The 15,956-nt window shown below is 38.2% G+C and overlaps 1 protein-coding gene across 2 annotated transcripts in view; it reads left to right on the top strand.

The window, feature by feature from the left end:
* LOC117291686 (mitogen-activated protein kinase kinase kinase 13-B-like) overlaps positions 1–15,956 on the top strand; it is a 35,381-nt gene that overhangs the window by 14,117 nt on the left and 5,308 nt on the right. Inside the window, exons 2-9 of one of the 2 annotated variants that reach the window (XM_033773532.1) lie at positions 5,903–6,146; positions 6,651–6,901; positions 7,195–7,378; positions 7,900–8,091; positions 8,556–8,766; positions 10,102–10,208; positions 10,574–10,682; positions 15,647–15,756. In XM_033773532.1, the coding sequence (XP_033629423.1) occupies positions 5,995–6,146; positions 6,651–6,901; positions 7,195–7,378; positions 7,900–8,091; positions 8,556–8,766; positions 10,102–10,208; positions 10,574–10,682; positions 15,647–15,756 (1,316 nt within the window). In that variant the 5' untranslated portion in view covers positions 5,903–5,994. Of the gene's footprint in view, positions 1–5,902; positions 6,147–6,650; positions 6,902–7,194; positions 7,379–7,899; positions 8,092–8,555; positions 8,767–10,101; positions 10,209–10,573; positions 10,683–15,646; positions 15,757–15,956 lie in introns of those variants that run through there. The other variant, XM_033773533.1, reaches the window with a different exon arrangement.

Genomic DNA, 15,956 nt, shown 5'->3' with positions numbered 1-15,956 from the left:
GATTGGCCAGCAGGACCAGTTATCTTTTCATTTCACTGGTCAGTCAGCTTTTTCACTGGTACGTAGTTCATATTAATTTAAATAGGGATGATTTCAACACTAAACCAACCAGCGGGACCACTTTGAGTGTATTTTTACTGGTCCTTGGTTGTTTTAACTGGCAATTGGCCAGCAGACCACTGTTAAGGGAGAACACTACTTAGTATGCAGGTCTCATATCATTATGTATGCATGAATGTAGTCTTAAGATAGATGCTAAGAAAGTTTGTACTTGACAGCTTGAATGGGAGGAAGCCGAATCCACAAATCTTTCATTCTTGTAACAGTGCATTTATGAATACAAAGCGTAGGCTATGCCCTTGCTTGTGGCAAATTTCACAGGCTGCTTGGTTGGAGACAACCAACTCCACTTCACTCAAAATTAACACTCGAGTTTCACAAGAGGCATTTTCCTATTAATAGTATATCACATTCGGACTGATAAATTATGCGAAAATGTAATGTTCTTTGTTCTTTGAGACTGTCAGGAATTGGTTGCCAGTAAACTGCCTCATGCATGACCCTCAAACTATCGACATCAATCGGTACAACTTGATCCCAATTTTAATAGTGTGATTCCCATTTTAAAGTTTATTGAATGAGGTTTTCAGAGAAAATGATATTGCTTGCGAAGCCCTGCAAAGCTCATTAGGCCTACATTACTGTGTAGGCATTCAATGCTGAGAATGTACTGCAACATGTCCAGATTGTCTGTTGAGGTTGAAATGACATGACAAGGCCACATTGGTGAATATAAAGCATTCACATTAGCTGTTTACAATGTACTTGATGTACACCCTGTCAAGAATGTAAACATTGTGAGAGTTGAGATCCACTTCCGAGTCATCAATGATCAAGAAGATGGGGGCCCATCGCGGAGGCGAAGGCGTTTTCACTTGAACTCCCCACGCCATTATTTTGCTAGACTGTACATGATGTGCTTTAGTTTATCGGTGTCGGGGTTCTACTCATTTACATGATGATAGTGTATCGGGTTCCTGCAATACACACACACCCACACATAATTTTGTTCAGGTCTCTTCTTTTTTTTTCTGTCACAAAACACATCTTAAGAAAACCATAAATTGCACAGGAGGGCTTTTGTTTGAATCCAGAGTGCTAATTGCCCGACCACCCAGAAACTTTGGTCCAGCATGCCCCCAGTTTTCAAAAATCCTGTGGGAGCACCCTTAAAGCGTTTTGCATGCAACACCCACACAATTTTATTGTGGGTCTGTATCTCTTGGCATCCCATCCTTGTTGTGTACTCTGTAATGAAATTATGGTTACGGTTTTGAAGCGTGTACATTGTTACAGGGAGCCAAAAATCCAAAGAGAGTCAAATACACAATGTGGGTATTTTATGCACAGTCCCTGCTGCATATACTACACGTAGGTTGCTGCGCGAGGTTTTTAAATTATGAATTTTAGCTTCCGCCGTTGTAAATGATGGATGGCTGTAGTGCATTGTTTATTCAGTGCTTCCCGAGTCCTGCTGAAAAATGTAGGGTTATATTAGGAACTGAGCCAAACTGCTTTCTAACTATAAATCAGAAGTCATAACTGTGCTACTTAAATAGTGTTCACTTCATAAAACAGCCTGCAATCATGTCTATTTAAAAATGTTTTATTATTAAGGAATTACACCATTCTGCAAGATAATTATTTTTGCGTGTGTGGGTTTTTGTTGTTCTTGATGCACAATTCAGTTATAGTTTAAAAAATAAAATAGTAAATTTCTTATAGTATTTTAGAGAAACCTTCTTGTAAGAAATATATTGTGTACAAAAGAAGCTTTTACAATGTAATTGGGGCATACTATCACCCTCCTTTTGTAAACATTTTAAACTGGCCTGGTAAGACAACATCCAGTTAGGTTTCTAAAACACAGACGCCTTTGGCACCGGTCACCATACCCAGCCAAACCAAATACGCTTCCCCCTCGTAATAGAATCCCGGTTGGCGCCATGTCACGTACAGGTCCTAGCACAGTGTCCATATCCCACGTATTTAGGCTAAGAACATGCACAAGCCACCTTTAATGCAGTTTCCAGTTCTCCGGTTTGAGCTTAGAGCCGTTCTCGGTGCCGTAATGTCTGATACTGTGTTGATTGCTATTCACTGAGGAACCACGTGCCTCGGTTCAAGCGCCATCTACGCACTTTTCAACTCTCTTCTTATTGCCTTTCCTCCTGTCTTTTTGTCTCTATCTCCTGTCGTATTCTAAGGGGTTTAATCGTGGAGGCCCCTCTTAAAGATCATGTGTCTTGGGAGTTTGATGCCTGCGCTTCTTGGGCTTGTGTTACGTGTTGATGATGTTTTCTCTGTTGCATCTCGGAGGGGTTGGATAGTGTGTTTATGTATGGGAGGATTTGACTAATGGACGCGGAGACATTGGCCGAAGAATTGAAAAACAAAAAAGGAAGATTGTCTTCTTGAATTGGATCAACCTGTACACAAGTGTATTGTTGTGAATGCAAATTTGCTCGGACAGCTGTTGGTAAATTGTGGTGTAATTTGGTTTGAATTAAACCCTGAAATATAATGCTGGTTGACGATATTAACACAGTTCAGCATACGACTCCACAGTTAACCGTTGGGACATCTTTTAAATAAATCAGCAAAAAATAGACCATACATTATGTACATAACATTATCACAAAGATGGTTTTGTTTTCGGCTTAACCACGAAATACACAGAAGAGGACATTTAATAAGTAATTTCATTTGATTATGAAGACTTACTGTGGGACAATTTTGATTTGGGGGTTTAATAAATTAATATCAAACATTGATTTCCACTTGCAGAAATCAGCACCAAAAAATGTGATTAAAGGGAACTGTGTGTTTGAACTGAGGAAATGATTTTATAAAAGCTATTGGGTTTTTGTATTTTATGCACCATGTGCATTTTATTTGAGCATTTATAAGTACATTTTATAGTACCTTTTTTAAGTATTTGCCATTATTGAAAGAAGTACAATACTGTTCTGTATCATGTACAAGTATTGAGAATTCACATTGAAAACATGTACATCAATCATCATAAAGCGAAAATGGTTTAATTGCCTCTTGTTTCAATCAAACCCTAGCAGAGTCTTTCTCAAAATCTTTCTCATTTTAGCTTTTGAGAAAAAGACTCAGCCAGGGTTGAAACATGATAACATAAATCTTTTTGGTGGTAAGCTGTCTTCAACAGCTTATTCATAATACAATGTACATAAGGCATACAGCAGGATGTACCAAAACGTGACTCGAAGCTTCAAGTCATCCCCAAGCCATATTTGCCATGGGATTATCCATCAGAGCAATCGTCATTATGCCAATCCCCCAAGCGACCATTATTTGTCTATATCATTAACGGAAAACAAGTCTCTCAGCGAAAAAAATAAGTCCAAATGATGTGCTAATCACTCCATGAATAAAAAACAATATTCATGTTTTAATTTATCTATTGAGTCTTACATGTCACCCTTGACTGTACAAGGCCTCTGAGAGTTTGAATTGCCCATCGCCAAATACTGTCATAAGAGACTGGAGGTTAAGTTTTAAATTGACATTGTGAATAGATAGCCACCCTGTACATCAGGCCACATCGGCGTTACTGCGTTAAAATTCACAAGGGGCTCATACCGTGGGGCTATGAAGGTTTTTTTTTCTGCTTCTCTATTTACTGCTGTTGAGGCATTGCTGATGTCCGTGGGTCCGCTGAGTGCTAAGAAAACCCTTCTTGGAATATGATGATGTTGGGATGTGATGCAGCGCTAGTTAGGTCATTATAGATGGTAGTTACATGCACTTGTTTGCAAGGCGTTGTTTGCAAGGCGTTGTGGTGTTTGCGCTCGCATATAACGGGTCTGAGTAAACAATTAGGGTATTCCTTAAATGATTATAATCTGTACTGGGTTGTTGTTTGAATCCTGTCAATTGTCAAATTAATACATAGCTTATCAGCAGCAGATAAAAAGAGAAATTTGTTTAGGGGTTTGGTTCATTTGTTGCTTTGTAAGTTTACTAAAATTAAAAAACAAATTATTGGAAATGTTTTTGTTTATTTGTGTTTTACCGTGGGTAATTTCTGTAATTGAGTTATTCATGTATTTTTCTAATTTAATGTTTAAACTTGTACAGTGACACTCTTAACATAACAAGGAAATGTTACATTTGTGGACACTTAACAACCAAGAAGCTCTTTTACTTATAATGTGTAAACATTTATCTGGTAAATCTTGCATTAAAATTCAATTACGAAGTGCTTGCGAGCGCAGTGCATTTGTTTTCGTCAAACACTGGCACTTCTCATTTTATATGCATTCATAATGTGTCATAGAGATGCATTTATAACCCAGGCTTCTACTGCTGGGCCAGAGACACAAAGTGTTTTACATGTAGTGGCAAACATCCTCGTGTTTTGTTGTCCTCATCGTGATTGATGTTTACTTTAAGATCTCTTTCTTCAATGCCCCCCAAAATATCACTTTCCTGCTTGGAGTTAATATAATTAAATTTCATGAGTTTAAAGAAGCGTATCGCGCCGTCTGTTTTGGGGTCTCTTGAGCCCAGAACATGACGGACAGAGCGTGATTTCTCCCGCTATGCGAGTATTTTCTCTGGACTGTAATTGTGAATCGTGGCCGCTAATTGTCAAAGGAGATACTCTTGAAACATATGATTTTGCGAGATGGACACATGGAACTGCTGGGACGCCTACGGCGCTTTGGCATAATTTTGTTCATTGTGCATTGTGAGCCTAGTGTATTCTAAAATTACATGTACTCTCATCATGCATGCAAATACATAGTACAGTACTACATGTAAGTACATTGTGCAATGCTGTACAATATTGTATGTCCAAGTACATGTAGTGTAATACCTAATGACCTATATAATAAATAGCATCACTCATTTACATTGTAGGATTACAGAAGAAGGGCTCTTGCCTGTAAACGTAACCATAGAGAAAGGATGTAACATACACTTCCATGTTTAGACATTGTAGTACAAATAAAAATTACCAGCGCACTGTATTTACATCTGTGTGTTTATGCTCCATATGCTACCTCCATGTGTTCACTGTTCAGTGTGCCTTACATTTCTACACATATGGATAGCTAATGCATAATTCCTAGTAAAACTATGGATTTTGCATTGTTGGAAGGCAATCAATATTCTCTATTGTTCTCTTTTTAATCCTGTCGCATAATCTGTCCAGTGCAGGGCGTCGCATATTACCAGTCTCATTGACCAGTCTCATTGACCCGCCATTATCTGATTAAAATGGCTTTGTTTCCCTTCACGCTAATCCGCTTGTAGCGCCACCTAAATAATCAAACCCGGAATATTAGGTAGAGTCAGGCCTTCTTAACTTGTGTTAATTAGAACGGCACTCTTTGTGTTGATACAGTTCAAATTCTGAGAGGCCTCCTTGAAGTGAAATGGGTTGTTGCTAACCAGTGGAGAGGGCTTTTGCTAAATGTGAAGTGGGTTTTTGCTAGCTTCTAGTAATGTATTTTCCTAACTCATCTTTGTTTTTCCATTGTGCATTTTATAAATGTGTGAATATTTTATTGTCAAATTACTTGCAATTTGGCTGATGCCGCGATTTGTAAATTTGTTTTTAATTAATCATTCATGAATATACAATTTGTTTTTAATTAATCATTCATGAATGAATGGTTGGAACAAAAAAAACTGTGAAGTGGTCATTAAGCGAACATGCGGCATTTCAAAAAAAATGATAAACGTTTGGTATTTATGTAAGATCAAAATGACCGGATGTCATGTCAAGGTTTTTCGTCATTGTTTAATTAGTTTCACACCAACATCCGAAGACTAATTCCACCCTTTGTTTGTGTCTTTACAGCTTCACACCTTTAGTCTCCATCACAAGAAGTGCTCTATATATTTGAAATTCTGCCCTCACCACAAGAAGTAAGCACCGCCCCCCTCTCCTCTATGCCTGACATTGCCATCGGCATGGCCACCTTGTCTGTGACAGACTGCGGGGGTCACATGTCCAAGGACAAGCCAATGACAAGCCGTCACAGCCCTGCCAAAGTCAACGTCATGAACGATATGGAAATGAGAAATCGAGAATTCAACAACTGGTAGGTCACAATCGAGTTCTTAACTTTGGTCTTATTTCTGCATTTTCTTAATTCCATCCTGTTTTGGCTATGACACTGCTCTAGAATTGCAAAGGTCATGGGTTTGACTCCCAGCCGAGTAGTATGCCTGTGATTTTGTTTGCACAGAACTCAGGTACATGTAAGTACTGAGTATACTGAGTGCTAACACACATCGGTGTATATGAGTAAAAACCAAAATGAATTTCTTAATGCCCGATGCTCATTTAACATCCATTAAATCCATCCTTTTTGTCGAGAAACAACAAAATGTACATGTGCTCTAATCATACTTTCAAGTGTATGGCAACAGTCATTTTAGTCACAAGTTTTCAACTTGTCAACCTGTCAATTGCATGTAAAAAAAACCTTCAACTTTTTTTTTGAACCTCTCTAAGGAAAACCACCAAAAGATAACCTTTTGATGTATTGTAGTTTGTAAAACAAAGCTCAATTTTTTTTGCTTTATTTTTTCCAATCATGCAGCGTCTTACAGCTTGAGGATTGTGAAGAGATAGATCTTACGTCACCACGAAATGGCCTCCCTGTAAAAAAGCACGACGCATCAAGCAACAACAACACCAACAATGCAACAACGACCAACGCTAATGCCAACAGGGAAACGGTTGCTTTTACTGGCGGTCAACGTCGGAGTTTGCTGGAAGGGTTCCTCGGATGTCTACGTCCGGTTTGGACCATCATCGGCAAAGCCACAACCGCTGAGAAGCAAATTACAGGTTGGTATCTGCTTCTGAATTGCGTAAAGCCTTATAGAGGGCGCTTTTGCCCCCAATATTTTGGATGAGGCAGGCCTGGAATTTCATATTTGAGAGGGCAGGGCCATTTTCATGTTGCAAAGGGCACTTCCATTTGAAAATCTTAAAGTCAATGAGAAACTTTTGAAGGGGCACCAAGGCCAAGACCGGGGGCAACAGAGGCCATGGCCTGCGCGTAATTACAGGCAGATCCAGATTGACGTGAATGTTTGCTGTGATTTTAAAATAAGATGTTTTCCTTCCTTCGTTAACAGATAACTGGGAGGTACCCTTTGAAGATATTCGCAATCTGCAGTGGCTCGGGAGCGGTGCCCAGGGAGCGGTCTTCCTGGGCAATTTAAGGGGCAACGACATTGCCGTCAAGAAAGTAAGAGACGAGAAGGACATCGACGTTAAGCATCTACGGAAGCTGAACCACCCTCATATTGTATCGGTCAAGTAAGTTCAATGCTGGGTCAATGAGGTTGGGTCATTGGTCAAGGGTTAAAACATAACGATAGACTGAATCAAACAGTTTTTGGCTACAGCTAGAGAGTACGGTGTTGTCTGCAATGACATGCCTTGAATTTGGTTCCCGAAGGGGCACAGCAATTTCCCTTTGGTAAGGGGCACTTCTATGAGGAAAATTCAAGTTTGTATTTGAACTTTGCAAAGAGCACCGCATCAAAAGCACAGGGCACCACGGCAATTGCTGTTGGAGCCATGGGTTATTTCGAGGGTGGCATTGCAGCATTGCAGAATAATTTTTTCAATAGCTCTGTTGTCACTGCCAAGGTAGCCAATTCGGATACAGCCTTCGAGTCAGACAAAATGATATGCCTTATATGCTTGAGCTCTAATAATTTTACGTTATGAAGCTTTTCAGCAATCAATAATTCATAAGTGTTTTGTTATCGTCTTACTAAACATTTCATCCAAGCCAGTGCCTCATCAGTGTTTTGTTTATTGTCTTTCTGCAGGGGTGTGTGCATGCAGGCACCATGCTACTGCATCCTCATGGAATACTGCCCATGTGGGCAGCTGTACGAGGTGCTGCGGGAGGGCCGCGAGATTCCCCCGAGGCTCATGGTGGACTGGAGCAAACAAATAGCGCAGGGAATGAATTATCTTCACGTGCACAAGATCATTCACAGGGATCTCAAGTCACCCAAGTAAGATTTGGAGATGCTCGGATGGTTTTTGTCCTAATTAGTTTTTTGGTGTGTGTGTGTGGGAAGTTCATCTTTGAGTTGTTCTCTCGGGATAAGGTGGATGATTTTCTTAGAAGGTCAGAGGAGAAAGCAGAATTAGATGTGCACCAAAACTTGTCTCACTTGATTCATGTAAATATTTGACCTGCTGGATAGGAACTGGGTTTTAGAGTGACAATTATTTGTTTTATTAAAAACAAAAATTAACTTTGACTTGTTTATTATAGTGAAAATATGTCTGTGTAGGTTTGCTGTTTATTGTCACTCGGGCCCAGCTTCATAAAGCTTCTTAAGCAAAAAGATTAGCTAAGCACAACAAAATATTGCTTACAAGAGTAATGGGTCTTTGATCACTGCTCATATAAAATGTAAATTTTTGTCCAAATCAAATCAAACTAATAGACATTTTTTCTTCTCCTATCAAGTGTTCTGGTATCCACCAATGACATCTTAAAGATCTCAGACTTTGGTACAAGTCGGGAATGGAACGAGAAGAGCACCAAGATGTCCTTTGCTGGAACTGTGGCATGGATGGCCCCCGAGGTCATCCGCAATGAACCCTGCTCGGAAAAAGTAGATGTCTGGTCGTTTGGCGTTGTACTGTGGGAGTTACTAACGGGAGAGATGCCCTATAAGGTAAGAAGCTATTAAAGACACTTAAAATCTAGCTCAGTTCTCCCAAATGAGGAGTGCTTCCATGGTTTCCTCTTTCTTCTCTTCTACAGGGATGATATTTTTCAGACTTAAACTTGAATTCCAGACTTGTTTATGTCTGCTGTTGAAGACAATCAGCTGTTATTTTGTGCACATGTATCAAGAGATCTTGCTCTTTGGTCTACTTCTCTAGTGCGGGGGACACTGTTCCTAAAAAGCTCTTTGAAATATGCAGGGCTTACTAAAAGGTGTAAATGCAACCATTTCGATGTACCTCCTACACTTTTGTTACCCTCAACATTTTTATTAAATATCCCGAAAAGCCTATGAAAACCTTTACTAATGTGTACATGTACATCAGCTCTTGTTCCCAATAAAATAATCCTACTTTTTTTGTTTTCAAGAGCTAAATATCATGCCCGCATTTCACTAGTCCCCAAGCTTTCCTACTGGTCTCCAAGCTTCCTCACTGGTCCATATTGTAAGGTTTCCTTTCCACATTGCATGGGACTTGTAATTTGAAGTAATTTGCCCATTCAGTAACTTAACATGTAGTGATGGGAAGCGATGAAACCCATCAAGCGAGTCCACTTGGAGAGGATTTCGATTGGTCCTCGGGTGTTTTAACTGGCATTTGGCCAGCGAACCACTTTTAAGGGACAACTCTGCATGAAGAGGATTGATTTGGAGTTTTTGCCCAAGAGCCAGTTTGAGTCTTCCCACTTCATTGACATTTAAGAAGCCTCGGATTCATTGATCTTTTTAAATAAGCCATAGCCAGAGCCTTTGAGAAGTCACAAGTCTGGCTGTGGCTCATACCTCCCCAGCCATTTTTAAATCCCCTTGCTGCAGGCGCTGAGTTTACTCTCCTACGTGGCTGGAGCCACCACCAAGGCACCATGTTTGTTATATGACTGTTAAAGGAACGATAATTACAGAAACGGTTTTTGCTTACAAAACAGTTGCTGGCATTATAAGCACTTGATGTAGTCCACCATATATACATAAACTGACAAACCTGTATAAATTTGAGATCGATAAGCCATCTGGATCAAGATAAAATAGTGAAAAACCGATTACATACACATTTTGCATGACACGGATAAAAACAAATCAGGAGAAAGCTCACTGAGCGATAAACTCCAAACGTCTAATCAAATATGACATTTCAGACAGAATTATTTCAAGATATGTTTTCTACTATCACCATCATTAGACCAAGTAGGTTTGATGTAAATCTGTGATCTCCGACAAGTTTTGTTTTCTTACCAATTCTGTAATGTTCCTTTATGTGCATTCGATTTCTTCTTAATCCAGGATGTTGATTCGTCTGCCATCATCTGGGGCGTCGGCAGTAACAGTCTCCAGCTTCCGATTCCGTCTACCTGCCCAGAGGGCTTTAAGCTTCTTATGATGCAATGCTGGTATGTCTAGGCACTTTTAATATGCATCATAAACATGTCCTTAAATTCATTACATACAAACTTAAAGGCGTTTCTGTAAATAAGATTGTTGCTTGTAGTCCTTCAGTTTTGGGGTTGTTTTATTTTCTTAAATATTTTTAAGCAGGGAGAAATCAAACTGTTTTGGTCTCCTCCATTTTGGAATTGGGAGGAGATTTTGTATTACACATGTTAAGTTTGTAAGGGGGTATTTTTTTGTATTATTTGTTCATGTTAAAGATGTCTGTTTAGTTGGAGGCTTTGATTAATTAAGGTTATGAGTGTTTGATATTTTTTATCAAGTATTTTTAAGATTGTCATTTCTCTATCCGTTTGTTATTTTCTAGGAGTGCCAAGCCTAAGAATAGGCCCTCCTTCCGGCAGATCATGATGCATATCGACATCGCTGCTGCTGACTTCCTCTCTACCCCACAGGAGGCCTACTTTGACAAACAGGTAAGGGAATAGTTCAAGTTATAAAAGCCACTTCACTCCAGCCCCCCCCCCCCCCCCACCCTAAACAAAATCGATTACCTATTTTGTTCAATTCTTTGTTCTGACAAAGGTTGACTTTTTCTTAGTTGGAACACCAGCTCTGTGTTACAAACCCTCAGTGGACATTTCTTTGTTCTGTACTTAATTAAGAAAAATCCTCTTCTTCAACACTAGAAAACTGTGTGGACGTGTGTAAGTCCACATAGTGTTTCAAAACCCTTCCATGTGTGGACCTCTCTTGTTTTCGGGTCCACACTTCTTATGTACTTACTCATTTGGGCTTTCTCTCGTTTGTGGTTCAAATATGGTACCCACGCAGTTAAAACAAAAATTGAAATCTTTTTTGCTGTTGTATATGGTTTAATCAAATTGCCATTTGATGTGAATTTTTGACAAGACTTAATGATGTGCGCCACTGCTAAAAGTAGTTAGAAACTGTGTGTGTTTTATGTCCTTTTGACTTCGATTTGTAAGTTATTCTGTTCATTTGGCGATTTTCTCGGTGGTCAAATATAAAATCGATGCCCGTTATTGAACTAAGGGTTTATCATACTTTGGAGTAAATAATCATTCAAACAACTGTTTCGTATGCGCAACATCTGTTTCATTGTTTACTGAAACTCTTGTTCTACATTCCATTCCCCTTTTATAACGCAAACAGAGAAAGAAATATTCCACATTCCGGCCGTTTTTAGAGAAATCTTGTTTGTATTCGGCAGAATGCCCCCTTCACAGAGCCGCATTGTCAATATTTTCCCAGCCCGTATTTGTGGAAAAAAAAAATCTTTTGATAAGAGCTTTTGTTATCTGGAGCTATTGAGTCATACTTGCCGTCAAGGACGAGTTGTAAGTGAATATGAGGCTCTGCTTTTGTAGCATTAGCAGTAGGGAGCCCCTTGCCTCATTCTCAAAATATGTGAAACCCTGGAAAGTTTGTTGTGAGTGGCCTTTGGAGTCACAGTGAGCGTGAAAGTATAATGCTATGGAATGGACACAGTGTATTGAGACTGTATTCCTGTTATGGAATGTTGTTGGCAACAATGAAATGCACTTAATTTTGTGTAATTCTCGCGTAGAAACAGTGTGCGTGGGAACCATGTATGTACAGCGAACAATTTTTCCCTTGTACAGCGAAAATGCGACAGAAAATGCATTAGTTGCTACTCAAAAATCAGTATTAGCTACCTACTCAATAGGAATCAGATTGCATAAGATATGTTCAATATAAATACATGTATGTTGATATGTGTGGGACATTCTGGCTGAAATCATCGCTGTAGATTCCCATAAATATTTGAACGCATGCAACTATTCAGCTGATCAGCCATTTTGTTTACATTTTTATTTTGTTATATCATTTGTTTGTCTATTGATTAGCGTGCAGAAAATGAAAAACACTGTCACAACTTATGTGTTCTGGGTTATTTTTTCTTGTTTAAAAACAAACAAAATCAAGTTGCATGACTGTTGAGACCCACCAGGCATTTGTACTATGAAATCAAGTTTACATGTTTAATTAACTGAAGAGGAGTGTTGGATGTTGCATTATATAACACGATCGCAAAAATTCACCCGTGTGGAAAATTGTAGATTTTTACTTTAAAATCCGAAGATCACAGCTCAGGAAAAGCTAAGCCTGTGTAAATGTTTCTTCAAAGCTGCAAAATTTGAGTCAAATTAAACCAAGTAGAAATATTCAAGTCGGTGACCACCTTTTTCTTATTTTGGATGAAAACAAAAATGTTTTTTTCGATGTCGGAGACACAGAGGTTACTCATGAGTGAATTATTTTCTTCTCAACTCTCCATGATTATTGACTAAATGTGGGCGTTTGATTAAAAATCGGGGTAAAGTCTACGAGGACGACGAGATAGCCACAGTGTTTACTTTGCTCTCGATGTGCAAGAGAAGGGGTTACTGGCAATGAATAATATTTACTGAGAGCTCTCTGCATTTCTGATGATAAGTAAATCTGCTTGCAAGAGCTAAATGATCCCATGCTGTTCGAAGATTTATGTAATGATCGCATGTAACAATTTCACATTTTAAAATCAAACTGATGTAGGTTTTATTTAAAGCTGTCGGGCGTCTGTCCATCTCACAGAGGTCATTTTTTTTTCCAAGGAGGAATCGGAATTGCTTTTTGGGGAAACTAAAATTGCTTTTGTATCCAATGAATGAAGTCATAACTTATTGAGCGGCACTGTGCGGGTCAGAGGGATTGATTACTTCCTTAGCGTGGCCAGATCAAAATTAAAACTTGGTTGTTGTCCTAGGAAATGAAAATCCTGGAAGGTCAGGGTTATACATACTGCTTATTTTTCTACAAGTTAGAGAAATGTACAGTGTGGAGGGAGGATAGCTGGAGTAAATTTCCAAGGATTTGTGTGGGAAATCTGGTATTTTGTTAAGAAAACTGAGAGAAAAAAAAACACAATTTTTAAAATAAAATTCAATGCCTGCATTTCTTGTTTTTGCTCAGTACAAGGTGTACTTTTTTTAAACTTCCTTTTCTAGTCTGATTTCCGAGATCTAGGCCCTTGGAAAAAAAATGAAAACTGGTGAATAAATAGCCTGAAAAGTCTAGTAAAGCCCGCACCATGTAGATCAGCCGTTGCGCTTGATAATAATGTTTTTACTTTTTGCCAAGGACCCAAAATTATGCATGCAGTACATAATATAATGTAGTCATTACAAACTAAGGAAAAACAATATATGGTTTTGAAATAACTTCATCGAAAACAATTTGTGATTTCCTTTTTTGTTTTGTTTTTTTCCTTGGTATTCTTTTCCCCGATCGAGCATGGTACAATTACAGAGGTCAAATAAAATGCCTGAATGCGACTTTATCTACAGTGTACCATGTCTTTCAATGCAAGTGAATATTTCACTGCATTGTATTTGGCAAAGACATTCCAGAAATCCTTTCTGCTGGCAGTAATTTATTGCCCTCTTTGAAGTGTGTAATAATTCACCAACTCTAGGAATGTCATTACTCCCTAAACCAATAACAATAATACGTTTTAAAGAAAGAAAAAAAAAGGGGGAAAAAATTAAGTCAGGGTGTTTGACAGGCAAACGAAAATATTTTGAGTACGTCTGAAACATTGAAGTAATGCATCTGTTGATTGGTTAGGCTGCATTAATACAATACAGACGAACAAACAGTTAAAGATTTACACCAAGATAAAAACAGTTATAATCATTAGTTTTTATAACTGATAAATCCTTGTTTGTAACGAACAAATTCTCGGTCTACCACAAACTCTGTTTTGCAGCCCCCACCCTTAAAGGTCTCCATGAAGGGGAAAATCAACTCTCATTTGAATACATTAAACATTTTAAATCTAAATTCCCCATCAACATGATTCGTGCACCTACTGATATCAAACAATATGCCTAGCAGGGGGGGGGGGGGGATATACGACTCGCTGACGTGGAAGTAAACAAACGCTGTGAGTGCAGTAGACAAGTTGAAGGTTCAATGAAACAAAATTATCATGTGTAGCCCCCACACATAAACGCCTCTATAGGTGGACAATCAACTCTCATTTGAATACATTACACATTTAATCATCATGCTTCGTGTGTAACTGATGTGAAAAAGTAGAACGCTGGAGTGAATAGGACAAGTTTAAGGTTCCATGGAACAAAAAATTATCATAAGCAGCCCCTACCCTTTATGGGTATACAAAAGGTGTCATGTTGGAAAAGTCAAAACCTTACTCGAATAAATTACAAATTTGAATGCTAACTCCCCATCAACATGCTTCATGCTTAAACTGATATCAAAGTTTTAAAAACGCTGAAGTGATTTGGACAAGTTGAAGGTTCCATGGAACACGTTTATTTCTTTGTTGATTGATTGATTGGACGCAGGATGACCTTGCGTGTGTGGAGAGCAATCCAATCCAATGCTCTTTTGCTGTGTGCGTGTTTTACCATATGCTACTGTAGGTTTAATTTATATGCTGCATTTGCATCATGGCATTTGCACATGTATGAGATTGTCAACTCTGCAAGCATTTAATAGAATTAGTAAATTAAGCTAATCAGCTGCTTCGGACATTGAATCAGGATGTTATGCTGTAGTTTGCATAATTATTCCTCTCTATGTCTGTATGTTTGTCTTAATTATTGGGGTTTGGGGCTTTTCAACCGTATCATTTAAAGTATTTTTTTAATTCGTTTATTTATTTTTTAACGGGATTTGAGGCATTGCATGGTGAGGTATAAATATATATTTGGTTTTCTATATAAACACCAGCAAGTTTATATCTACTTGCCAGGTAGAATTGTTTGTATAATTGATTAAGACTAATAACTATAAAGATTATCAATTGTATTGTTAACATTGGTTTAATACGTTATTGTTGATTGATTATTGTTGCATTAGTGATAGTGCTTACAATGCAACACACATGGTAGTATTAATAAAACACAAATAGTATTCTTTATTCCAATGCAAATTTAACATTTATTAAACATTCTTAAAATGTACATGTTTTTCATTAAATGTCAACATGTTCCAATAATGGCAATACAAAAACGAATACTGACGGCTTTAGGGTTCTTCTCATGCAAAAGCTTGATATATCAGGTCACTCAGGTCCAATTGGAAGGCGATACGTTGTAAAATAAAATAACATACATATATATTTTTTTTTATTTGTTTGTTTTATTCTGTCGTTATTTTATACATGTTCCCGGTTTTTTTAATATTTTGATTTTACATCCATGTAAAGTGCTCTCAATTGTCTAGTTTGAAGCTTAACATTAACATCAATTAGTAAATGTTGCAATTACTATGTTTCAGTTTGCAAGTTTTGCGTCCAGAATGCTCCTTGACATCAGATTGGTTATCCAACAGCATTTTATCGAGGACCGTTCTGATTTTCTAAAAAAAAATTGTTCTTTTTTCGTAGGTTGATTGGAGAGAGGAGATCAAGTTGCAATTTGAGAAGATGAAGAGCGAAGGATCTCAAATCCATCGGATGGATGAGGAACTCATTAAAAGACGTCAGGCAGAACTCAGGTAGAAATAATCGACCTATATCCACCATTTCTTGCCGAATGTTTTGTATCAATGCGAGTTTATTTTGAGTCCCTCAGAATTGTGATTGTCCTCTCTAATGTCTAAAAAAACAAAATTGGAGTGGGGGGGGGGGCGCAGGACTTGTACCTTAAAATTGTTTACTGGGTGCACAATTTTTGTTGACACGGCCAGATTTAAAA

Source organism: Asterias rubens, chromosome 6 (assembly GCF_902459465.1).
Source record: "Asterias rubens chromosome 6, eAstRub1.3, whole genome shotgun sequence".
NCBI lineage: Eukaryota > Metazoa > Echinodermata > Asteroidea > Forcipulatida > Asteriidae > Asterias > Asterias rubens.
This window is presented reverse-complemented; position numbering and strand designations above follow the sequence as displayed.